At 36.1% G+C, this 27,907-nt stretch overlaps 1 protein-coding gene and 2 long non-coding RNA genes across 4 annotated transcripts; all 3 read left to right on the top strand.

The window, feature by feature from the left end:
* On the top strand, positions 7-3,259 carry LOC109823198 (serine/threonine-protein kinase OXI1-like). The gene is made up of 3 exons (XM_020389485.1): positions 7-402; positions 486-1,251; positions 3,104-3,259. The coding sequence occupies exons 1-3, from the start codon at positions 56-58 to the stop codon at positions 3,257-3,259; spliced, it is 1,269 nt and encodes a 422-aa protein (XP_020245074.1). The 5' UTR covers positions 7-55.
* Positions 7,201-7,820, top strand: LOC109824796. Of its 2 annotated transcripts, none has more exons than XR_002242784.1 (3): positions 7,201-7,307; positions 7,655-7,712; positions 7,785-7,820. It is a non-coding gene; the product is annotated as an uncharacterized LOC109824796 (long non-coding RNA). The 2 variants fall into 2 exon arrangements; XR_002242785.1 differs by lacking the exon at positions 7,201-7,307 and adding an exon at positions 7,535-7,562.
* LOC109823875 lies at positions 9,316-9,718 on the top strand. The gene is made up of 3 exons (XR_002242495.1): positions 9,316-9,399; positions 9,508-9,575; positions 9,694-9,718. It is a non-coding gene; the product is annotated as an uncharacterized LOC109823875 (long non-coding RNA).

A 27,907-nucleotide genomic window follows, 5' to 3' on the forward strand; every position in this document is an offset into this window, starting at 1 on the left:
CTTCCCCTTAAAAATCCCCCAAACTGTCAAAAACCCCAAACCCTAACCCTAACCGATGGAAGTCCCCCTCTCCGGCCTCCACGTCATCTCCGTCCTCGGCCGCGGCGCCAAGGGCGTCGTCTTCCTCGTCCGCAGCAAGGCCTCCGGCGAAACCCTGGCTCTCAAGGCCATCTCCCGATCGAGGATCAAGAACAAGGGGGGAAACGGCGAGGACGCTTATCGCCGGATCTCGTTCGAGCGGGAGGTCCTCGGTTCGCTCCGCCACCGTCTTCTCCCTTCGCTTAGGGGATTCGTTTCCTGCGATGGGATTCTAGGGTTTCTGATGGATTTCGCCGCCGGCGGAAATCTCACCGAACTTCGCTGGCGACAGACGGAGAAGATGTTCTCCGATGAATTCATCAGGTAAATTAAATCTCGGCCCTTTGACTGCGTACGGATCTGTTTATTTTCCCAAAACTTACCCTAACTTTTCGGAATTTTTACAGATTTTACGCCGCGGAGTTGGTGCTCGCATTGGAGCACCTCCACGCTCAGAGAATCGTGTACCGCGATCTCAAGCCCGAAAACATCCTCATCCAAGAAACCGGCCACATAATGCTCGTCGATTTCGATCTCTCCGCCAAGCTTCCCGCCAAAATCTCATCTTTTTCTCCCCCCAGTCCGACCCGCACCGAGAAACCCGACCCGGTAAAGAAAAGCCGTCGTCTTTTCCCCTGTTTCTCATCCAACTCCGGCGTGTCGCCCGAAACATTGGACTCGACCCGAAACCCATCCGTATCGTCCGAAACGCCGGGGAAATCGAATTCGTTCGTGGGCACCGAAGAGTACGTGGCGCCGGAGATAATCAAAGGTGGCGGTCACGACTACGCCGTCGACTGGTGGAGTTTCGGGATTGTGTTGTACGAGATGTTGTACGGACGAACGCCGTTCCGGGGGCAAAACCGGAAGGAGACGTTTTATAGGATTTTGAACATGAACGTGAATTTGGTCGGAGAGAAGACGGCGTTGAGGGATTTGATAGGGAGATTGTTGGAAAAAGAGGCGGAGAAGAGGATTGGAGTTGAGGAGATTAAGCGGCACGAGTTCTTTAGAGGGGTAAACTGGGAAGAGGTTTTGACGGTGGACAGGACGCCGTTCATACCGTTAGGGGTAGATTGGGAAGAGGGGGAGAGTTTGGACGTGGAGAGGTGTGTGGAGGAGGTGTTTGGGGGCGGGGAGGGGAAGAAGGGAGAGGGAGAGGGTGGGGATGGGGTAAGGAAATTTCCCCAAAATGAAGATTTTAGCGTGTTTTAGTTATTGAAGTTATAGAAGTTTTGTTTTTGGAGAAAAAAGTTTAGGAAGAAAGGATACATATAAATTCTATCAGAACAATCTGCATAAGAACTGGTTAAGAAGAGCAGCAGTTCAAAGATTTTTATTGCTTCTTTGAATGACTAAGAACAATTGGCTCGACCATGGATGGTTCTGATTGAATTTATGTAGGGAGGATCTTTCTTTAGATAATTGATTGTAGATATTTATCATTGGTATCATTTGTAGGAGAGAAGAAAAAAGTTTTTTTTTTTTAAGAAAAGAAAAATATTCTTTATATTTTATATGTTCAGTAATATTTTTTAACGTGAGAGAAAAATGAAGAGAAATGTAATTTTAAGTATTTATACATCTACAAATGATAAGTTTTGTATTCGCATGAATGACGTAAATATCATTTTATTTTTGTTCGTGATGATGGTAGATGTTATAGTGTCTCTCTTTTACCTTCATGTATCATATAAAAAATAATTGAAAATTCCTCGGATATGTTTATTAGAATAGTAAATATTGTGATTATTTATGAAAAAACAAATATAAAAATACATTATTGGAGCTCCATATTAGTAATAGAGTAATTGATGGATCGACTCCACATCTCTTCAGAACGCCTTGGTTTGCATGCGTGAAATATCAGGTAATTGAAGCTCCATCGTTTAAGAAGAAAGAGAAAAATCTAGCCATTTTGAAGCTTTACCAGGCTTTGGTAGTTAAATTTTTATATGTTGTCGGTTCGGAAAAATGTAACGTCATCTGATTTTATGATGGGATATCCTCCTAGGCTTCTGTTTAGGGGTTGTTTGGTTCGATTGGGAAATACAATTCCATGTAAAGAAATTAAAGTTTTGGGTTTTTTAAACTTTTTCAAGAAATAGATTGTTTGGGTTTGATTCACAAATAAAATATGGTGAGAAACCAATGTATGCATTTTTCTTATGTTTGGTTGGTATAAAAAAAGGTAAAATTTTTGTTGATTAGACATTTCTCACTTTTTTTGTGTTTGGTTGGTATTTAAGTGTGCAGGGAAAAGTGTATACAGTCATCATGATAAGTTTACCCCCACTAAAGACAGATTTACTTGTGATTGTTATGGGAGGTAATCTTACCAAAATAAAAGTGCGAATGTAACATGAACAAATAATAAATAACCGAATTCATTATAAATATTTGTTTGACATAAAAAATCATATGAAACCTGGAATAACATGATTAATTGTTATGAACTACGCACTTGATTTGACATGAAATATACATGTTTGAAATGAAAAAAATCACACAAAACATGTTTGACATGAAAAAAAACAAACGAAACCTGTAATAACTTGATTATTCACAATTTTATGAAATACGTGCCAGAATTAGCGAAAAATTATTATGAAACCTGTAAAAAATCTATAAACAACCTTATTAGTCATAAATATGTATATGACATGGAACTACATATACGTAATGGAGACTGAGTAGTTGAGTCAATTACAAGAAACAAACCAGTTAGGTTTCAAAACCATGGAAGCTTCAAAATCATGGGCAATACTAGTAGAAAATTTATTGATCCAAATAAATATTGTCAGATTCAACATCTAACCACCAAGTAAACGTACCAGTCCATATACATCTATAAAACGCAATGTTTGCTTACTAAATTCTAACTGGGAAAAAATATGAGTAAGAAAAATAAAGATATTGGTGAATCTTCATCTGCACCACCATCAAAGGAAATAATATTTAAAGTTTTTATGATAAACAATGGAGTTGTTTATTTTAATGTCAATTTACTATGTTTTTTTATCAGCGTGGAAGGAATACTGAACATAAACAAGCTTTTGAACAATGGATTACCTATACGGATGCAGATCGAGAGCAAGATGAAATGTGGGATATCATGAAATTAGCAAAAATTATGCTAAGAGCTAATGCTGTAAAAGTTATAGACCGAAACGAAAACTAAAAATGCCCTTACTGCAAAGTTTTCCCCAATAACTTTTGCAACAAAAATCAACTCCTAACACACGCCCAAGAAGTTGGTTACAATGAAGTTGTTGCCAATCTGAGTAAGGAATGTATTGGAGAGCATCGTGGTCTAGAAATCTATTTAAAATCGCTAAAATGAAAGTCTGGACATGTACTACTTTGTTATTATCGTGTACTACTTTGATAATTTATGCATGTTCAAATTTGAATAAACTTTATGATTAAAAAATTATTTAAAAGTATTTATTGACATCACATAAAATTAACCTGCCACATGTATATGCAAATTATGGCTGAGGGCTTAGAACTTGGTCAATATCATCATCGTTAACCATTCAGTGCAATATCAATAGATATTACATGTTGCTAATCTCAAAAAATTTGACAATCATCATAGCCTAAAAGTAAAAAAGTCACCAATGTAAACTCATGACATGACAACTGAATATCTTAATAATCCACAACAGTAGCCATCCGATACAATGTGTATACATTATAGGTTGCTTGCATACAAAATTTGATCAGTTGTCATGTATTTGGTGACTTATAAAATTCCTGCAATCACAAGTTCAATATAAAAATTAGTATTCTACAATATTCACATCATGAAAGGTAAATATTCATATGAATCTGTACGTTAAACGTAGAATCACGACTAAATGTGGAGGCATATAGATACTTACTATATATTACAATAATATGTTCCATCATCATAATGCTCCACATACACAAAAATAACATTCATAAGAGTAGTTCCCTAAATTAAGCAAGACTAGTATTTCACCAAAAGTAAGTGGATTTAACAAGTATGTTAAAAGTGAGAATCACAAAATACCACATGCACCCATATTCTTTTGGTTTTCAACCCTCTTTGTTGAGAAATGCATCAATCATCTCTTTTTGACCAACTGAAGATTTGCCCATAAATAGTTTTGATTCATACTCATTCAAAAAGAGATGGCGGTAGTATGTATCTAGCTTATCAAGTCCTATAAATGAGCATATATGATCGTGGATAACTTTTCGGTCCAATGCATATTTACACACTTTATGTTTGCGCTAGATACATTTATCTTATTCACCATTTTTTGCATGAGCTCATTATCTAGGTTGGTTCTACGAGCATTTCCCTTAGCAACACATGACTTTGCCTTAGAACTTGATGTGGCGGGTGATTCCTTAGGTGAAGGAGTGTCCTCATCATCTAAAATGTGTACTTGAGGGGATTAAGAGGTAACCAAAGGTGAGTCAACATCATCTCCAAGATTTATGGACTCGCTACGACTAAACTTTTTTCCAAGAATCACTAGCAAATTCCCCTCTAGCTTGATCATCCGCAACGATAAGTGCAAGATCATCATAACGCATCAAGGGTTTATTGACGTATTGTCTAAGCTTATCATTCTTAAAACTCTTGTCCTGAAAAATATAGGTGAATTAATTCAATAAAAATAAGAAATAAGATAATTAATCAATGAAAATACAACAAGAGTTTATTTACCTCAATCCACCTATCTAAACATTCAGGATCCATGATGACAGTCTTGGTGCTATCATCTCATCCAGCACTACTAAGATTACGACAAGTTTCCATATCACAAAATCTTGTACGTGAAGTTCTGATGCGGTACATGACGTTATCTCACTTAAATATTGTGTTAAACTTCTCATTAATATGTTGGAAAGACACATGATAAGCGGTTCTCTTAAAGCTTTTGTCAGGCTTGTAACCCTTTCTTACCAAGTCGGCAAGAAATGGAATGAGCTCATTATCATAATGGGAATCCCAAAACAAATGTTTGTTCCCTTGAGAACCGCCAGTCTCACTATTTTTTTTTTTCTTTGTTGAGGTGTTTTCCCTCTTCTTCTTTGGATTTGGTGATGTTTCTTTCCCTTCTACTATGAGCGCCCATTTGGAACTTGATTCAGGAGTTGAACCATAACCACTAGTGAGAGAAAGTTGCAACCCACTAATATTAAGACTATAAAATTGTGGAGGCAAAGGAGGAGAACATAGCATGTTCGTAAATGACCTCAAATGATGGTGCATCAGGAAGTAACTGTCATCATGGAATGACATGTTGAGAAATGCATGAGGTGGTTGTCCAAAGTATGACTGTTGAAATGGAAAATACCCACTATTGCCTTGATGCATTGACTGAGGGGATTGAAGTGGTGAAGGTTGAGATGGAACTACACCCTTTCCTTTATAATTATATCTCTCACTTAATGATATATTATCAGCAATTACTAATTAAATAGAGAGAGTTAGATATTATATAATTTGCAGAATAAGCAAAAGCTGCAAAACATGAATATATGAATGAAAAGCAAAACATAATAACTAGAAGAAGTAAAACATGAATACATGAATAAAAAGCAAAATATAATAATTGGAAAAAACAAAATATAGAGTTAAAGAGTACATACATGAGCATAAATAGTACAATAAATATGAAAATTAAGTCTCAATGGTTACACCATGATTATACTTATCACAGTAATCCACCCACATCGCCCAAGCAATGTTATCCCTAAAAGTCTTCCACTCATTTCTTGATTCAGTTTGCTCTCTTTGGGTTTGAGTTTGAGTAAAATTAACTAAATTATTATCATTCTCATTTGTCACCTCACCATCAATATCTTCATTAAATTCGGACTCGTTGAGTAGTTCATCACTTGGATTTATAGTTGCAATAAAATTATGAAGTACCGTGCATGCCAATATGATATCTACTTGTGTAGGAAATGGGTAATGCGGCTTAGCAAACTAAATCTTGAAATGATTCTTCAATGTGTCAAATGCAGATTCAATCTTAGACCTCAAAGAATAATGTCTTAGATTGAATAATTCCCTTCTATTCTTAGGTGTTTTACCCGAATGTTCTTTCAAATGATATCGAACACCTCGGTATGGAGAAATGAAACCTGACATGGTGGGGTACCCAGCATCACACATATAGTATTTGCCTACAATTTTATTAAGAAAATTGTTAAGAAAGTCAAGTTTGTATATTAAAATTAAATTATTTTAAGTTAAATTTATATATAATTACCATCATAGACTTTCAATCCATGTAATTGTGGTCTAGATAATACATCATGTGAACAGTTTATTTAGGGTGCAAGCTGCAAACACATTCTGTGTAAAATCTTTGCGGCCTCGAAATCCTGCAACAATATTAATCAGAGGCATTGCATCAACATGAGTCCCATCTATCATACCATTGTAATCCTATAATACGTGTATCACATAACTAACACTACAAGAAATACAGTATTTAACGACCAAAATTAGTAAAGGGATTAGTTGACCATCGTTAATGTGCATATACTAACGACGGGTTTTTAAAGCCTTCGTCGAGTGATTACAAATATTATAGGAATGATGTGAGATTGGTAATGGTTTTCTAGTCCCTTCATTAATTTGATCCTAATACCGTCGTTATTGGGTCTCATTAAAGACGAAGGGTCCATTACCTTCATTAATCATAACTCCTAATGATAATATGAATAGTAATCAAAATTAATATAAATAACCCGAAACCCAAATCACCATCTAACCCCCGTTTTTGCCTATTCACACAATAGAGGGAACTTTCCCCCCGTTTATTTTCACGAAAATCAAAAGAAAAAAAACCAACGCAATCCCCCTAACCCTATCCTCTCTCTCACATCAAAAAACCCCAAACCCACGTGCTCTTTCTCTCCCCCCCAACTCTGAACTCGCCGCCGTCGTCGGCGGTCACTGCCGCCACCTCTCATGCTCCTCATTTTCGCTGGACGTCTGACTTGTAAGTCCTCTACCTCAAAACCCTAATCCTAATTTGGGTATTTTCAGATGTATTCTGCTTAGGCATTTGATTCCAAAAGCCACCTTGTTTCTAAGCTCAGTTCAATGGTTCACCATAGCCTCTCAGTTCATCCTTGTGATTCTGCGGTTTTACATCTGTTTCCTCCTAAAATTAGTAGTACATACGATGCTTGGTAGACTTCGAAGGAGAATTGGAAGATATAGTTAGCAGGTGAAAGACATTATAGTTATATGTTTTGTACTCTTTGCATTAGCGAACAATTGCATTAGCAAAGTACTGCAGTATTTTTTTGTGGATAATTCGTTGGTATTTGAACAGTGGTAGAATTTGGGGCAAACCCGCAAAGATGGTTAATTGGTGGATATATAGTAAATAACCCTGTTTTACTTTTTTGAACTTTTATTTTTGAAATATGGTTATGTGCAGAAATTCGTTCTAAAAAAACACCCAGGAAGCTAACAAAAAGTACTTTCTTGTCGCATATTGCAGTCATCTTCATTAGATTAATTTCTTTTAGTTTGCTTTAGAACTTATAACATATATTGAGCTTTGTGTAGGGCACCAGAAGACAATCGCATTGATAAGGAGCTGCTAGCGAGGCTCAACAATGCAAAGGTAATTGATCATTTGCATCTTCATGTGAATTTTGATTTTAATGGCTTATTCTGATGGAGGGTTTCTTGGTAGAATGAAAACAGTTTCGGGAGGAAGCATAAGGACGAGAGAAAATGTAAGTGTGAACATAATTGTCTGTATTTGTACATGTCTGTGATATTGTTTATATTTGCTATGTTTAGGAACAAAATTATTTGACGAATTAATAACCTATGCCCCCATCCTTTTTTTTGAAGCCATGAAGCTAATATTATAAATTGCAACTCATTAGGGCGTCTCTAACCGGTTGTCAAGCAGTAAAACATGTACAAGTTTTGGCGATGATTTGTATGAATTTGTTCCACTTGAAATGTCACATCTGTGTGGTTCTAGGCAGAGTAACATGTGCTTGTTTCTTTAATCATATTTCTATCACTAACTTCCAAGTTCTCCTTCAAATGTAGCGTGTAATCTGTTTGTCGAATTACCCAGCTTAGTTTTTCTCGGCCAGATAAATTTACAAATACTTTCAACCCCTTATAACCAAACTTATTCTATTAGTGATCTTTTATTGATTATCATTGAATAGCCATGAAACTGATGAGGGAAATGTTGGAGAAATAGGAAACATAAAGTTTTATCATCTATTCAATGACTATACAACTACCAGTGCTATGATCAGAATGAGTGGGATGAAATGATAATTTTGAGATGGATGCAATTCTTGATATTACTTTTCTCATAACTGGATGAAGCCTTTAGCTGTCCAAATAGTTCTGCAATCATATATTCTTGATAGACAGTTCCTTTGTTGATTCTGTTGTAATTGTTTTCTCTTGTAATATATTCCTTTTATTCTCTTGTAATTGTTTTCTCTTCTTTATACAGATGATTGTGTTATGTCAATACCAACAGCAAAGGAATATGTTGAGCCATGGGTGAATGAGTGCAGAACCTTACCACTTTCTTTTCATATACCCTTTGAAAATGTACGAGCTGTGGTTCCAGATCTTGCAAAGCTATGCTCCTTTCATATGTGTTTTTTTAACTCCTTTTTTCTTGTAATGTCATCACAACAAACTTTCAAATTTTTTGATTTGGGTCTTCATTTGTTGATTTTCATTATAATTGGGTGAACCAAGAGAAACCCATGTTCTCATTTTTCCTGTTAGTTTTGATTTGGTGGATGCTGTGAATATACTGGTGCAACATATTTCGCTGCTATATCCGCCCTAAAAATTGTTAGTAATGCCTCTTCTGTTACATTTCATTATTCTCCATGTTTGTTTTAGTACGTTCATACTTAAAAGATATTCATATCTTGGTCTATGTTGAATTTTAAGAATTCTGCCTTTCTTGCACAGGGTGCAGATTTATCACATGTTTTCTGTACAAAAGATGCTTCACCGGTAATAAAAGGCTACAGCCCTGAGTTGATTAAAGGAAATTCTAACCTTATCAGTGATGGTGTTACATGTTTGCATTCTGTCCTAAACATGTATTAGTTGTTCTACAGTTAATAAGGTGATAAAAGAAAATTCTTTGTGATAGTTTCCAGTGTCTTATATTTCAGACTGTTGCTGACCCATGTGCTATTTGTTCTACAGTTAATAAAGTGAGCAATTTTCACTTTGCCGCTGGAAAATCTTTGCATCACAATCAAGATCTTATTTCTGATTTGTTGGACGTTCAGCTAGGAAACCATAATGTGAGTAGCACACAACCTTTTGTTGTGTTTTCATTCTTTCGTTAGTAATGCCACTGGCATTTCAATTGATATTTGGTTATGGCATTCAATTTACTCTTCATAAACCAGATAACCCACAAAATAAACAAGCTATCCTTTGGAGAAGAGTTTCCAGGTGTCGCCAACCCACTTGATGGGTAAGTATGAGATGTTTGAGCTTGGGAAGCAATAAGAAAGCATATTTTCGTTATTGCCTTTGATTGTAAGTTCACATCACATATTTTCTAACATTACCTGGTTTTGGAAAAATTCCAGAGCAAAATGGACACATCATACATCGTCAGGGATTTACCAATACTTTATTAAAGTGAGCACATAATGATTTTTCCTCACTGATATGAAATTTAGAACATTTATCGTTGGCCCTTAATCTTTATGATATTTAGAACAATTTAGAAGTATTTGTGATAAACTTAATTTTTATACTCAGGTGGTCCCAACAGTCTACACTGACTTAACAGGAAACAAAATTTAGTCGAATCAGGTAATTATCTTGATATTAATTTTTCTTGGTACTATTTAGGAGAACTGCAGTCTTAACATTTTTCTTGATATTAATATTTCTTAATTATGTGATTTTTTAAAATTTTTCAGGCTATCCATGTAAGATTAGGAGGGGGGTAACTCGAGTCTTCTTTTGACGATGATTAGAGATGAAAGAATGTGTCTTCCCCAAACTTTTATTTTAATTTGTTTTAGATAGTTTCATGTATTTTTCTTTGGAACAATTAGGATATTAACTCTTGTTATTAGTATTGAATATTTGAGGATGGTGTAATTTTATTTATTGATGTTATTAATGAATGGAATTTTTTGTTTTCCCTCTTATTCATTATTGGGTATTTTTAATATATTTTTGTTGTGAATCTTAGTGTCAGGTTGAGAATAATATGATAGTTGCCTATGAATGAAAAAATTATTATTGATGTATATTAGAAATTTGTAGTCTATAATGACGGTTTTATAAACCGTATTTTGTTCATCAACGAAGGAAAAGCACCGTCTTTGATGGGTGACTAATTACCCATTATGAGGATTTTTACGACGGTGTCCAACCGTCATTAATTAGTCTTCAACGATGGAAAAATATCCCCGTAACTAATGATAACGACGGAAAAATATCCCTGTAACTATGGTAACGATGGAAAAAATATCCTGTCACTGTTGGTAACGACGGGAAAATATCCCCGTCATTGATGGTAATGACGGTGATAATTACCGTCGTAAATATTAATGACGGTAATATGTTCCGTCGTTATAGACTCTATAACGACGGGTAGTATATCCCTTCGTGACCCTTTAGCGAAGAGGGCTTCAACGACGGGTGACGAAGGGATTTTTCCCCGTCGTTAGCATACAATAACGAAGGTTTTCAGCTCTTTAACGAAGGGAAATCCCTTCGTTAAAGATTTAATTTCTTGTAGTGTAAGTTAACATTTATTTTTATTGATTATACATGTAATTGTGCTTAAAGTGTAGATATACCTTAAAATAAAGGTAGTATAGCAGGTTGTTAATGATCTCTTGGGGAAGCATGTTGTTAATGATCTCTTGGGGAATGTCATTAGGGGCTTGTATCATGTAGCGTTCATGTAGGCAAATAATTGCTTGTAATACCTCGTTAAAATATCTACTGACTGTCTCTTCTGATCTTACAAAATAAGATCTCACAATGCGATTTTTAGATTTATGATCCAAAATGTTCAGTGTCATGATAAGCTGTTCTTTCACTGTTACATTCCTTGAGTCTTTTAGCAGCCTATTGTTCCTTATTATACTTGCTAGTTTAACAAAAGCACCACTCTGCATTCTAATGTAGTTTACACAACTATCACTAAAACCATTATAAATATGCTCTATGTGTTCAATTCTAGCCCTCTCTTGTTTTCTTTTTTCCTCACTTAGACCATTACAAATTGATTTACGCCTAGCTTGCATTCTTCTTATGAATGTAAATATTATAACAAAAACAGATAGTGCAGCATCTTGAACCATATTAACAACACTTTGTTCATCGCATCACCATCCATCTACGATGCAAACATTAAATTAAAATAATTAATATCCCTAGCAAGCATCCATATGCAATGTCAAGAATCAAAACTTCTATCAATTAAAATCATAGGAAGCATTGGGCGGCAAAGAAGAAAATTTTAAGAGGCAAAAGTTTAGACATAAGTTAGCATGTTAGACCTAAACATCAAACAAACTAGAGTAGAGGGCCAAAGGAGATCAATTTGCAATGCGCTAGCTTGCGAATCAGCTATGGTAAATTATTTTTCGCTACAGCTCCCTCTTGGAGGGGAAAAGCCATTTCCCACAATATCCTTTAATAAATACATCAATCTCCAACGATTGAATAATCCAGAAGGTGATTACCATACTCTAATCATTAATTATTATTAACTATAAGCACCCTCATAACCGAGTGCTATACTTTTCTTAGAGAGAAGATTATTTGAAAGAGCAAATTTCTATTAAAATTCTCATTGAGGCATTGTATTAACTAATGTTTATTCAGAATGAGCAAAATAATGAAGAAATTGTGTAGAAAATCAACAGCTAATTCGACTGGGTCAGAAAATCAACAGCAAAATCAATCACCTTTGAAGTATATGTGCAGACTCAGTAAAAACTCACAAAATTTTAGCTAATTCGACTGGGTCGAAAAATTCAACATATCTCAACCAATGTTTGAAATCTCATAAATAAAGAAATTGCAAAATCTAGAATTTATCACAAAAAGTTCACTAAAAAGGAAGAAATTGTACCTTAGTTTAATCAATTTGAACAAATCAAGCACCAAAAACAATGTTTCTCCAAGAAAGCAGCTGCTTTTTTGGTAAGATCCAACAAAAAATAAAAATTCTGAGGAACGAAGGCACGATAAACCAACAAAGCCATAGATCGAGCAGCAAATTAAAAACTCAATAAACTCACAACGTTCACAGAGGAACCGAGGCACGAAGAGATTGAATAAAACGAGGAAAAGTGGCGGTAACCCTAGCCTTCAAGAACTTTCCCCAATAAAACCCGCGAACTAACAATAGTACAGAAAATAGCGATTTTTACCGATTTCCTCATGTTTTGGATGAGTTTTTCGCAGCTGGAAACTCAAAAGGAGGAAGCGAACTAAAGCGGAACAAAGAAAACCCTAGACTAAGTTTAGCTGAGGTAGAAGCGGCGTTAGGACAAAGAAATGGGTTTCTTGGGTGTTATAAAGCGATCCAAACATCCCATTAATTTTAATTAAAGGACATATACAAACCTTTATTGGCTCAAAACCTTCGAGAGCTGATGTGAGATGGATGGTGAATCATCAATTTTGAGAGAACTCTAGAGTTGTTAGATAAATTAATTTTAATATGGTGTCACAGATCCATATTTACATTTCACCTAACACTTAATTAAATATCAGGGTAAAAGAATATTTTTTTTAAATTGACGCATATGTGAAAAATAGTTTGCAATTTCTGACTACATTTTGGGATTCAGAAGACGCTTCTCAATCTACGATGCCATATCTTTTGGCTAAAGATGTTAGAGGATGTTACCAAGTATGTTGGAGGAAGCTATGTTGCATATTAAAGCCTTCTAATAGGAAGTGAGGATTGTATCTACCATTACCGGTACCTTCAAGATCATGGGAGAGTATTTTTATGGATTTCTTAGGAGGTTTGTCGACGACCAAGCGCGGGCATGATTACTTGTTCATTGTGGTGGATTGATTCAGCAAAATGGTGATCTTGATTCATTGTAAGAAGATCGTGACGGGAGCGGGTGCGGTATAATTATTCATTGAACATGTGTGGAAGCACTTTGGGTTGCCGAGTTTGATTATTTCAGATTGGGATAGCCGGTTTCTCGGACATTTTTAGGATTCTTTGTGGAGTTTGATGGACACTAAATTGAAGAAGAGTACGACCTTTCATCTACAAACAGACGGGCAAACAAAAGTAGTCAATCAGACTATGGTTCGCATGTTGCGGGGGTATAATTTCAGGCATCCCAAGACTTGGGATGAGAATTTACTATACCTTCAGTTTGCTTTCAACGGGGTTATTAATGGATCTTCGGGAAAGTCACTGTTTGAGACATGTTATGGGTTTTTACCTCCAAGTCCGTTCGACTTAGTATTCTCTAGTAAAGGTACAACCGACGACAAAGAAGGGAGCGAAAGACAACGGGCTCAACGATTTCTAGAGAAGATTGCACAGATTCATGCTATAGTTGAAGCTTAGTTGAAAAGTCACAAGCAAAGTACAAGGCAAAACATGATCAATATCGAGTTCCTTGTAATTTTGGTAAAGGCGATATGGTGTGGTTGAAGTTAAGTAAGGAGCGGCTAAAAGGAGAAGGGAAGAAGTTGAAGCCTATACGATATGATCCGTTTCAGATTCTTGATCAGATTAGGGACAACGCCTTTAAGCTAGATTTTCCATCTTACTTAGGCATGTATTCGGTGATTAATATCGAGTACTTGAAGTTGTTTAAGCCTCTATTGTTTGACGATGATGGGTGATGACAAAGTGATCTTACCGTACGTTGAAGACTTGTGGTTTGATAGAGAAGAGCCACTGAAAGAGGATTGCATTTTTTTATCAGAAGGTGACTATGACGAGATGCGGGACGAAGGAGTCATTTCTGATCGGACGTCAAGATCAAGTTCCTAGCAATGCCAGGTGGTTCAATAGGGAAGGAGGGAATCGCGAGTTCCCTGAGCTGAAGTTCTAACTTGAACGGAACTTTAAGTTCCTAAAGGGGGGAGCCATGATACGGGTGTATCTTCTTCTCTGCTTCGGGAGCTTAGCGATCCTCATGGGAGCTTGAGGATAGATGATTCTCATGGTATTGTGAGAATGGAAGCATGGATGGAGCCGTTGGTGGCGGCGAAAGAGGTCAAAGTCAGGGAAACGACAAGGAAAATAGGAAGCATGCAAGTACTCTGGCCGGTCGACCGGGCTTCCAACATCGGTTGACTGCGAAGGCCAGACCGGTCGACTGACCCTCATCGTCGGTCGATCGAAAATGGATACACCTACAGGGTTAAAAACCAACTCTCTAGTCGGTCGACCGAACCAAGCACGCCGGTCGACCAGATCACGTTTCCTGGGTGAATCTGGATTCCTTTTGACGCAGATTCCAAGTTCTATTGGGCTTGGTTATTTACGAGATTGTCATCCACATTGTTGGACATATAAATAAGGATTGTTTAGGGTTTCTAAACATCAGATTAGATTTTAAAGAGATTAGGAAGATTATTCCTTATTCTAGAGAGATTGTGAATAGAGATTTTGTAATCTTATATTCTTCATAATCTAGAGAAGGTATTTTCCTTAGCCAATTGAGTTTTTTTGTGCGTTTACTGTCTTCTTCTCAAAACATATCTTTGATAATTCCACGATCAAAGGTGCTCGCTTAGTGACTCGTATCACTTAGGCACTCATAGATAAGAGAGATAGAAAGAAGAGAGGCACAAAGAGTGTAATTGTCGAAATGCCCAACGTGTATATTTTGTAAAAAAAAATTCAAAGTGGTGCTAGTATCCATCAAAGAAGAAACAATATTTGGGTAGGCTAATATCTTCTTGACCAAGCCGTATCACCAATCTCAAGGAGAGTAGAGCAATCCCTAAATGTAACTCCTTAGATACATACTAGTATCACTTTGTTGGTAAAAAAAATGGTGAGGTGCATGCTTCCAGAAACTTATTTCTTTCCGTTAATTACTCTTATTAAAAAAACCCTGATTAATAGAAAGCAAATAATTAAATAGGTACATTAAAAAAAATCAAATGCAAACTATATCAATTTATTATCATTCTAATGTATTATAAAATTTAAGAGAAAGAAGATGGGATATTGGGTTTCCAGACAATGTTCTGGAGCCCTCCTCCCTTTCAGTATAAAAAATACAGATGACCTTGTTGTTGTTGTTTCAAACTCTAAGTCTCTCAGATGACCTTGTTGTTGTTGTTTCAAACTCTAAGTCTCTCTTTCTTTTTAACCTCTCCTCCTTTTATCTATCTTTTCTATTGTACCTTTTGTCATCGTCCCCTTCTGAATGGCTAATGAGGTCTCAATTTATAGGAAAAACCAAGGGGAAGTTATCGCCAAATGTTTAAAATGGATTGGTGGGGGAGTTAATGAAACTTCCTTATCGAAACTTCCTTATTAAGATTGTTGCGTTCGTTTATCATAACGAAAACTTTCTTTGCTTTTCATTTCTCATGTGTCTATCTGTTTATCTTTCATATTTCTAAATAAGTGTAATGAAGAGGCCATATCCCTTCAAGTTGAAATAAGGTTTGTATGAGGGTCGAGTTAGATTTTATAGCTAAGGCTTATGATCACATGAGAATTCCTGAAATTGACTGACATCCTCAAGTTTGAGAATTTGATCAATATGAACCGGTGAGGCATGTGTTCTTTTGTGTTGGATTAGTAAAGGGTTCACATACTCTCAAATTTACATGAGGTGCTATCATCCTCAACTTGATTTTTACTTATCATCATGGCAATGTAATACTAATCAGTGAGGGATTGGAAGGTGCTCTTTGGCACGTCATACATCCATCTGCACAAGAAAATTGGATGTAAACTGCTACTTGCATCTTTTTAATGTGCGTGCTCTCCTGTCTACTTCTCCTATTTACTTTCGCATTGACATGACTTCACACAGACCACGTATCAATCTAGCTGATGCAGTGCTTTCCTTATTTGAAGCATACACCTCGTTGTTTTCTGGAGTAGATGGGCAGCTAGCAAACCTCGGGCAGATCGCAGGGGAAGTAATACCGACAAACAACTGCACTCACTCTTAGACCCAGCTAGAGCTAGCAACATAATTTTGAAGCTTGTGTGACACACCATTAATTTGACAAGACTGATAGTAAGTTTTCCCATCTATATCCTGCAGAGCATCACCAAGTCAATGTACAACATCTGAATCTGGCGTTCATGATCATTGTTTACGGCTTCATTTGGCGTTAATTCAGGCTTCTCTCTTGAGAGTGTAGTAGAGCATTATTAGACTCAAACTTCAACTCAAGTTGCTTTGCCTCACTGATACTAGGCTTTCTTGACAATTATCTCGCTCATTTAACCTAACATCACTGCCAGTCTTGTCCTTGGATACTCTCTGTAGCTTAGGTTGCTCTTTTCATTCATCACAGTCAAGACTAATAATTTCTTGCTGTTGGTTTGCAGAAACTTCCGTATTAATGGGAGATACAATTTCTTTCGACTTGGTTGGTGCTTCGGACTGCCTGACTTGGCTCAAGTGCTCGTCGCTTTTTTTTTTTTTGGTAAATGAAAAAAATTTATTCATTTTCCCAATTTTTGAAATGAGAGCACAGCAAGAACCAGAATGGTCTCGCAACCAAGAACAATAGACTAACTTATTTACAATCTATTTATTCTTTCTCTCAAATGGTCTGGAACTTTTTCCTGCAGCACTTTCATAAGGACAGAAATCTTCACCTCCCTCACAAGTTGATCGGAACTTCTACATTTTTGCTGAAAAATTCTTGAGTTCCTCTCCTTCCATATCCAATATATTGTTGCTGACAGCACCATTATCTTCATCTTCTAAATAAATCCTAGACCCTTCAGGTTGTTATTAAACCAATTCATCACACAATCCCAATCACATGATCTCCAAGCAAAGCCTAACCATTCCATCATTTCATTCCAGACAGAAGCTGAGTATTGACACTCGAAGAAGAGGTGTTTTTTAGATTCAGGCCTGTTTGCAGAGCCTGTACACAATACACATTGATTCTGATTGGCTTCCAAGATCTTCATGCGATATAGCCTATCTTTAGTCAGCAGCCTCGAGAGGATGGCAAGCCACATTATCAAAGAGTGCTTGGGATAGTGCAAGCCCCCCCAAACTGACTTCGACCAGTTAACAGTAGCTGAAGAGTAAGAAATAGCATTGTATATAGAAGAGATTTGAATGTTACCATCTTTGAGACAGCTATCAAGAACACCTTGAATATTCCCCATACTTCCAAATCTGTTGATCACCAAGTCTCTCACTTTTAGGAGTTGGCGCCACATCCAAGAGTCATTTTTCCTCGGTTGAATTTGCCAAATACTCTGATTTTGTAAATAGTTCTCATGGACCCATTTAATCCACAGTAAATCCTTTTTAGCATGTATCATCCATAGTAGTTTAATACCTGCTGAATAATTCCAATACCTGGCAGTGAAGAGACTCAATCCTCCATGTTCTTTATCCTTGCATACTTCTGACCAGGAAACTAGATGTATTTTGCTCCACCATAGGAAAGCAGAACACATTTTATCGATCTTTTCTAAAACCTTTATCGGAAGGATATAGTTGCTCATCGCTTTTTTTATTTACCTGAGTACGTGAGTCCAAGTTTTTTTTTTACTGTTGTGCTATGAATTTTTTTATTAAAAATCTTAAGATTAGCGCACTTAATTCAAACATGAGAAGTCTTTATCTAATTAAAATTACTAAATTAGTAGGAGATAGAATCCAATTTAAAAGGATATCAACAAATTTTAGAATAAAACCCTAACAGAATTTTAAAAAGAATCTAATCCTACCACAGTTAGACCTTACGGAGCTATAAATATATATATATCTACTCTTAGTTTTTAATTGGTGCTATGTTAGATTACGATAAGAAGTCTGCACATAAATATCTTTTTTTAACCCTTCTTTACCTTTTTTGCGCATTCTCCGTGTGCTATCTTCATCTCTTTTCATTCATTTTTTTGTTTTTTCCTTCTTTTGTCTTGTTCCCACTGTTTCTTTTTTGTTGGGCGCTACACTCCAGTTCTCCACTTCTCCCATTGTTCTTCCTTTATTTCTTTTTCGTGTGCGCCCTGAGTCTGTTCTCACCCTGTACTCTATTTTGATATTTTTTTTGTCTTTTTTTTCTTCTTATTCTTCTTTGTCCTTTTTTTTCAATTTTTGTTTCGCGCTTTCTTTTCTTCTCTGTGTTCTTCCCGTCCCATTGTTCTTGGATTTTCTTAGATTTGGCTTTTTTTTGTTACTAGATTTTATACACGTGCAATGCACGTGGTTAAATACCATGATTAAGTATTTTTGGCTTATTTTTTAACTAAAATTTGTTCATCAGTTCCACTTTAATAGTTTGTGCTCACTTTTATCTCTAAATTTTTATATCTTGATTTTTTTTTATGTTTGTTTAAATGTGCTACACTCAATTTAAATTTTTATTTTGATATTTGAATTGATAGAAAACAAATATAATTTGAAGCTAGTTTGATTTTTCATATTATTTTGACCGATATGAAACCAAGCTTTACTTAAGAAAGTACAGAGTTGCAAAAGTGAAAATATTAAAATAGTGTTAGGTGAATAGTTAATACCAATAAGGCAAAATGATTGATTAAAAGTATGCTAAAATGATATAAAAGAAATATGAAGTTTGTTCCTAATTCTTGATAGACTTCATAAAAAATTATAAATTAAAGATTAATGCTAACTCTAGTATACTTTCATATGATAAAAGCATTCACATAAGCATATAAAAATACTAATTTTTTTTATGAAACTCCCTAGTAAATATTTTTAATTTCACTCAAAATAATTAAACTATTCTATAATATATTTAAGAAAAGATTGTCTTTTATTCATTCTATTTTATTTTTTATTGAGCTAAGATCAATCATTCTTCACCTTTTTCTTTTTCCCGGGCAATTCTAGAGTAGTGGCTTCATCATCTATATCGATTGTGACATTAAGCTAGAATTGTATTTTTTATGCCGTTATCTTTCTTGGGCTCGTTAATCCTTTATCTACTTATTTAACTTTTCAAAGAAGTCAAATATATTTCTGATGTTCAACACAAGCTGCTTAAAATATAGACTTTGATTTTTTTTCAATGAGAATAAATGTTAATTATATATATATATATATATATATAGAAGCTACCACTTTTTTCCTACAATGAATTCTTCTGATGTGCATCTAATAAGAATTTCTGTTATGTCAATAATATTATATTTGCTCTATCCCTGTTATTTTTCACAAAGATGTAAACTAAATACTTTAGATCTAAACTAAATACTTATATTTTTAATTACCAATTTGCCATAAATTATAATATTAATATTTAATTTCTTTAGTATTTGAAGAACAAAGTATGGAATTTGTGAATACTTACTAATTTTTTTTATATCTTCCATGGAGAATTCTTTATTGATTGGGATAAAGTTGTTAAATTATTTTTTAACGCAACTCAGTCGGTGCTTCTTTAATAGATATGCTTTATGTTAATGCCAATTCAAGTGATTTATAGACATTTTTGAATTTTAAATTTATTTCTGTTACTTTCTCATTTGTAATGGAACTAGTTTAATTCTTTTGAAGGGTATTTCTGAACATTTTGATAGTTTATCTATATGTAATTCATTGTATTCTTTTACCTTATAAATATTATTAACATCAGAAATTAATGTTTCTAAATTATAATTAATTAATGCTGAGCTATTATATTATAATATTTTATTATTTTTATGGATTTAAATATTTATCAATTAATTTACTAATGTAATTTTCCTGCTCCAACCTATTAGTAAAAGTATATGCAATTACTTTAATTTATATAGTAGCGATAATTTTAAGCTATAATATTTTTTAAAATTTTATTCCTTAGCCGAATGTTTTAATCAATTCTTATTACTTTTGTTTACCAATATCAATTTATACTATTTTTAGATATGAAAAGGGATCGATAGTAAACCCTATATTAGAAATTACACACACACACACACACACTCTCACTCACTCACTTACACACACACATACACACACACACACACACGCACATACACACACACTCACTCACTCACTCACTCACACACATATCTTAATGAAAAAATACCAACAATTACACTTTTCTTTGCCAATTTTTAAAATTTCAGCCATTTTTTATGGTTTGAACTTTGAGAGTGTGATTTGTAGTTTTTAAAACTTTGGGATGGTTTTTTTTAAAAAATTCTTTTTAAGTTTGGTAATTGTAACTTCTATGTTTCATGTGTCGGTGGTAATTTTTTAAATGCCATGATATTTCTTGCAACTTTAAAATTTTGAGGGTGTTTTTTATAATTATTAAAACTATAGTTTAATTTTGGAAAATTTTAAATTTTCAGTGGTCTACTAATGGTTTCCAGATTTGATGTGTACTTATTAAAATTTTTGAAAATTTATAGATTTTTTATGTTTTTAAAATTTTGAAGGAGTTTTTTTTTTAATAATTTTTGTAACTTTAAGGTTAATTTTGATAAATTTTTTGGTGTCTGAGGGTAATATCTTGAATTCATCTTTTATTATTTGTAAATTTTTAAATTTTAGAATTTTAGGGTGTGTTTTTATAATTTAAACTTTTGAGGTTGTTTCCATAATTTTTGAGATATAGTGTTAATTACAAATTTTAAATTCTTCAGAGGTTGCTATTAATTTCTTAATTTTATGTTTGTTGCTTTAAGTTTTAAAATGTTAGAAATTTTTGGGTGCATCATAGTAATCCTATAAATTCATCTATGTTGTTTACAAGATATGAAATTTTAGAATTTCAGGGTGCTTATTTATGAACTTTTGAGGGTGTTTCTATAATTTTTAAGATATTGAGGTGCTAACTGCAGGTTTTAAATTCTTTGCAAATTATTGTTAATTTCTTAATTTTATGTTTCTTATTCTAAGTTTTGAGACATCACAATAGTTTTTTACAATTTTAAACTTTTCAAGATATTTTGTGCAATTTTAAAACTTTCTAAGGTTTTTTTGCAATACTTCATGTATTATAGTATGTGAGCTACGTATAATTTCTTTATCTTAACAAACTAATACCATAAAGATGTTTTATATATTTTATTAATATTATTTTTTAAATTGTTAAGGATGTTTTATATATTTTATTAATATTATTTTTTAAATTGTTAAGCTATAGATAATTCACGTAGGATTAGGATGAGATGTAATTATGATTAGAATAGATTAAGATATAAATAAAATATTTAAAATAATGAAAGATAATATTGACAATTAAAAGATTTTCCTAAACTCGTGCTTTTAAAGGGAGTATGAATTCTAATATTTTATTTTATTTTGCAGGTTTCATTTGTTAACCCACTACATAAATTATCGACTACCTTCCTATTTTACTGCCACGAGGTATTTTTTTTCTTTCTTATTGAATGTGATTAAGTATTAATTAGTTCATATTCTTATGGCTAAGTCAGATGCTGTTATAGGCTTACCTGAACCTTCGACAGCCGATAATGATGAGGAGGTAGATTATGATACCCCTTCATATTGCGGCAGTGATGATGATGCTGATAATGATGATGATGGCTCTGATGATGATGCTGATAATGGCAGTGATGGCTCTATGGATGACATCATTGAATTTGATAATATGCCAGGGGATACTTCAACTAAATCATTGGTGTATACTAATACTTCTCCCACTGGTAAGCATGGTTTATATTGAATCCCCATGCATTTTCCTTTTGCGTTCCGACCATTTTCGTGTACAGGGTCTCTAACCCGTTGAATCATAGCTACAACTCCTTTGTCAGAACGGCCACTTATGTAAACAACAACGACTTCTCTTCTGGAACAACTACCTCTTGTGACGATAACTCCTCCATCAGCGAAGTCACTCCTGATGAAGATCTCCCTCAAATCAATGGGGACCGTAAGTGTCCCAAGTTCAGCTCAAGTGGAAGTGCTTATGACTCTCCCATCAAGTCCTTCGCAATTGGATGTCACCATTCCTTCTCCGGCAGAAACACTAAAACCGCCTACCAACTTTCTGTTTAGTTCTGTAGCTTCAGGGGCCTTGGTGCCATCTCCCATTGCTTCATCAAGCACGGTAGGTGATCCCATCTTGCTTGAGCTCTCCCTTGATCTTTTTAGGGGGCGATAAAGAAGGCAATCGAGGTTGTCGTCACCGGTCCGAATACATTTGAGTCTTTCAAACCTCTCTTAATGAATAGCTTGAACAGCATCAAATGTGTGGGGATGTTCGCTATGTTGAACATTGCTCAGAGGCCATCTCCCGCTTGGAAACAAAGCTAAAGGACTTGAAAGAACTGGGACGTGTGGATATTCAAGCTCGGATTACATCAACCTTTGCTGATTTGCAAGCTGAAGTGACACGTCAACGTGAAGTTATTCAGGAGGGCTTGATTGAGAAGGAACTCAAGGTTTCACATTCGCAGGAGATATGCACCCAAAGGCAAGATGAGCTAACAATTTCAACCACCATTCTGGAAGCTGCTCGAGTGAAGATTACTAAAATTGAAGAGGATATCATTCGACTATTAGCAGAGTTGCTTTGTGAGATAGGGCTCAATTTACTTTAGATGAAGGCATCGTGACCGAGCTCAACATCAAGAACTCCTAAATTATCGTCAAGATATGCAGGTCCTTGAGAATGCTAAGAAAGAAGCTGCTGCCACGCTGCTAGATAAGGACGAGCTCTGGAGAGGGCTGAGGTAACGGTGCGAGCTGCTCATGACGAGAATCTGTCAGATATCAAATCCCAGCTCACATCTTTTACTTTGATAGACCCATGAACTAAACTTTGTATCGTTCTTTTAACAAGAACAATATTATCTTGTATCACTTCCTTTTGATTTTGAATAAAAAGTGATACTATTTTTTCTTTCCACTGTTTCTTTTGTGTTGTCCTGAAACAATGAAAAATAATTGAAAATGCCAGAGGTGTAATTTTAACTTAGCATCACTCCCCACACAAAGCAAGATTTAACACTTTTCTTTATTATCATTTGATAATTATAGAAAAATTTTAATCTGCTGGGGATGTCTATGAACACTTGTCATTCTATTGAAAGAGAATTAACAAGTTTACTTCTTCCTGTGTTATGCTTTCACTTTAAACACTGAAAGAATGTTGGAGGTGCCAGAGGTGTAGTATTAACGTATCATGCATTTTCACTTATAGTAAAATTTAAATATTTTCTTTATTACCACTGGGCTAATTTCAGAAAAATTCTAATCCGTTGGGGATTTCTATGAACACTTGCTATTCTTATGCCTAAGAATTAACATGTTCCAAGGGGGTTTGACTGTTAGAGGTATAGTGTTAACATAACAGAGATTTATAAACCTATCATCCTATTAAAGAGGATTGATAAGTTGATTGTCAGAGATATGATGTTAATATGATAGGAGTTTATTGCGATCGGAGCAACTTTAATGACTTATCGTACTATTAGAGAGAGTTGATAAGTTGATTGTCAGAGGTATGATATTAACGTGACAGGAATTTATTGTGATCAGAGCAACTTTGAGAACTTATCGCTCTATTGGAGAGAGTCGATAAGTTGATTTTCAGAGGTGTGATATTAATGTGACGCGAATTTATTACGATCGGAGCAACTTTGAAGACTTATCGCTCTATTGGTGAGAGTCGATAAGTTGATTGTTAGAGGTGTGATGTTAACATGATGTTAATTTGTTACGATCGGAGAAAATTTAAGGACTTATCACTCTATTAGAGAGAATTAATAAGTTGATTGTCAGATGTGTGATATTAACGTGACGCGGATATGTTGCGATCAGAGCAACTTTGAGGACTTATCGCTCTATTAGAGTGAGTCGATAAGTTGATTGTCATAGGTGTGATATTAACATGACGTGAATTTATTACGGTCAGAACAACTTTAAGGACTTATCACTCTATTAGAGAGAGTCGATAAGTTGATTGTCAGAGGTGTGACATTAACGTGACGGGAATTTGTTATGATCGGAGCAACTTTGAGGACTTGTAATTTGAACAAGGTTTTGAGACTTTATCACTCTGCTAAAGGGAGTTGATAAGTAGGCTTTGCCATAGGAAAAGCTTGCCACGTTGATACTGAAACAAGCTTAAATCGAACTATGTGGGAATAATGATCATCAGAAGTGTAATGTTAACTTGACGATATTGATAATTTTATCAGCTGATTTGGCTTGAACCCTTGCTGGGAATGTGCAGAGGTTTCATGACACATGACTTACATGGGGGTAAGTGTCATGTTAGGAATGCAGGGGTTAACCCATTGTTTGGAGCTTGTGAAATGCAAAGGTGACCTCTGCGTTTGAGTACTTGAAACGTAGAGCTGACACACGCGTTCGAGGCTTGAAACACGGGTCTAACTCCATGTTTAGAGTTTAAAACGCAGGGTTGGGCCTTGCTTTTGAGAAATTAGACAGTGGCGGCTGGCCTTTCATTTAAGAAGGCTAACAGCCTTATCATATAGCGCTTGGATTGCATTTTGGCTAGTTGGATTTCTATCCTAGAATCCCGCACCGAATTAACGGCTTGGCTGCTGTTATAAATATACCTCTTCGGGTCACATTCAAGAGTTTTATCAACTCTTCATCTTGATTTCTGAACAAAAATTTTCATTGCCTTTCGAACATCTCCTGCGATCTTCACCAGATTTGTGAGCGTTGACGACGATGGCATCAAGAAGATCGAGCTCTCATCTGAGGAGGGTCGTGGAAACAACCTCGGAAATGTCACCGGTGGTGTTCAAGCTTTCGCGGCCACACCGTCACCGCAGCTACCTCCGTATGCGCCTACCTGCTATGGTAAGCGAGAATTTACTAACCTGTTTTGACAAGTTTCTTGAACCCTAAATAAACTCTGGGTTGATGGCGACGAGGAAGACTTGTACTCTTCTGATTGAAATGCAGAAGTGGGACTCTACGTTGATTGTGAAACGCAAAGATGACCTTTGCACTTTGTGTGAACATGGGTCTTGACCTCTGCGTTCTGAAATTGGAACACAGGGCTGGAGCTTGCGTTCTGAATTTGGAACGCATGGTTGGCTCTTGCGTTTTGAAATTAGAACGCAGGGCTAGCCCTTGTATTCTGAAATTGGAACACAGGTTTTTACCCCTACGTTTTGGACTTGGTCCTTTAGATTTTTATCATTTGCTTGCTTACTAGCTCTTAGATTTTTTTTGCAGTGCTTTTTCCTGATGTACCGATTTCTCCTGAGCATCACTTCTGATATATAGGTGGTCAAGATGAGAGTGCAGCTTTTGGTTTTCGTAGAGAACCTTAATCATGTAGTCTTCAAGGTCTAGGACGAACATACAAGATCCATGATGTCAGGCTATCTACACTTATGGCCTTGATCACTAACATGGACATTAGAACACCAGCAGGCCATAATCAGTTTGTAAAACTAGTGTTCTTTTTTGGAGATCACCTGGAAATAGATAACAAATTTCTATATGTGGAGAACTCCAAATTACTATGAAGAGTTAACAACCGCTTTCTCTTCCTGCCGAACATGAGATGAATGTATCCGCTCTCATATTTCTTGAGCGTCAGCCACTATAGGAATTTGAGTTTTGATATTGTCAAGGAGAAGGAGAATGTATCTCTTAGGACCTTCGCTGATCACCATGTTCACCTCGTGAGGAGTGATGGACAAATTAGAGGCTTGAGACCTGGTATGATTAAGAAAAAAGATCTCGCTAAGGAGATAACGATTCCGATGAACATTTTCATTCGCCACTTCATCGCTGCTCAGGGTGAATTCCCTACGTAAGTGTTCAGATCTCCTAGCTGGATGTACTTTGGAGAAGAGGGTTGGTGGACTCGCATGGTGGACTTCGTTCTCGGAGACCTCAAGGAGCCGCTTGCCCAATCTGGTCCTATAGTTCCGATGTTGGCCACTTGACACGGAATTGTTCAGAGCCATCCCAACTTTTTCACTATGCTGGAGCAGTATAATTCAGATAGTCGTACATTTTTCATGCCCGTCGGAGAACTAGGCTTTGCTCTTCATGAGATGCACATTGTATCAGGGCTGCCATTTGGTAAAGTTCCCTATGAAGAGTTTGTCCCTACAACTGAAGAGCTCTCTATCTTGAGATTGACACATCAAAAGGTTTATACAACGTTTTGGGAAGTGATATGTCATTTCTAGATTTATGCCCAGCTGGTTGGGTTATGCGGAGGTGATATCATGCATACCTCCTGGGTCAACTATTTGTTCCAGAATTTAGATAGGAATGGTGTGGCTGTGACCCGTCTCGCTACAAGCTCTTTGAAGAGCATCAAAGCTCGCATTAAGGATCCTAATGCTGGCTACAAGAATGAGCATTTGGAGGATGGTTTCGAGTCTTCTAACGAGTTCAACAACTTCCATTATTAGGCTGCAACTCCCATCTCCAACACTGCTCTCCTTGCCAGCTTCTTGATGATATGGTTGAAACAATGTGTGGTTCCATCAAAGCCAATCGAGTCCATCCTGGTTGAGGTAGCCCTGGCCAGTTCTTTTAGCCTATGGGAGACCAATGAGTCTCCTATCTGCAATGCTAGGTTATTTGCAGAGTGGCCTGCGGGCGTTGATTTCTAAATTCCTTAAAGTTTGAGAAATAGACGTTGATGGGGGAAAAGTTTGGAAGACTCCTTAATCCCACGTACCAGTGCCATATACTTATTTGGTAGCCTAGTTCGTCTTGCATTGTTCCTCGCTAATGACGGGGTTTGCTTAAGATAATGAGACTTCTGTTCCATTTGTGCAGAGGCTCGAGTCGGCCGCATGGGCAAACGTGTACATAGTCCGGGCCAAACAGCTCCTGTCTCAAAGGAACAACTATGAAATTTTTTGCTACTGTCCTAATTTTGATGGGACAGAAAGGGAATAAGGTGGAAAGGGAGAGCACTAGCTTTGTAGATATAGGCTCCGATAGTTTCACATCCTTGCATGGGGGAATTTTTAGATGGATCCTCACAATCAGAGTCGGTTATTTGGTTTTCTGACTGAGTGAGAAGTGCACAATTAAGCCCTAAATACCTTCTTGGTTCGCCAGGCAGTTTGGGTATGACCAACTGTATGTTAGCAACCCTAATTCAGAGCTGGCTCAGGTTAGGAATCTCTACGAGGGAGCCCGAGCTTGGTACTTCTTTACTGCTGGAGGATCCCGTGCCACATTGCCTGACCCGATGCCTAACTGTTACACCGTTTCGAAGTTCTATAACTGGTTCTATGAAGCTTCACAAGTACCAGAGTACAACATGTATACTTCCTACATCTAGGAGATCCAAGAGCTTTATGAGTCTTGGAAGAACTCCCCGAAGACTCGTCTGAGAGGGATGGACGAGTATCTGTCCTGTAAACAAGCAGCGACTAAAGCAAGGGGAGTCCAAGAAGAGGCGCCAGCCATTGAGCCTCATAAAAGAAGGGTAGCAGGGAAGCAGGCCCTCACTATAGAGGAGGTGGGCCAATATGAGAAAAAGGCTCGTAAGAGACGACCAATTGAACCCAAAACTCCAAAAGGGTCAAAGCTGATGGAAGACATGATGAAGTCTGAGCCCACTATGTCTGAGCCTGTTGTGATCCCAGATGGTGAAGAGGAGGAACCTTCTACTCCGTTATCTCCTCAACAGCTCGAGCCTCAATCGAACGTCCCCGCTTTGGAAGACTTAGGA

This window comes from Asparagus officinalis, chromosome 9 (genome assembly GCF_001876935.1).
Source record: "Asparagus officinalis chromosome 9, Aspof.V1, whole genome shotgun sequence".
Taxonomy (NCBI): Eukaryota; Viridiplantae; Streptophyta; class Magnoliopsida; order Asparagales; family Asparagaceae; genus Asparagus; species Asparagus officinalis.

Coding starts and splice junctions, on each gene's coding strand:
- LOC109823198 (XM_020389485.1), top strand. CDS start 56: ATGGAAGTCCCCCTCTCCGGCCTCCACGTCATCTCCGTCCTCGGCCGC. Junction 403..485: donor TTCTCCGATGAATTCATCAG/GTAAATTAAATC, acceptor GAATTTTTACAG/ATTTTACGCCGCGGAGTTGG. Junction 1,252..3,103: donor AGGGAGAGGGTGGGGATGGG/GTAAGGAAATTT, acceptor TTTTTTTATCAG/CGTGGAAGGAATACTGAACA.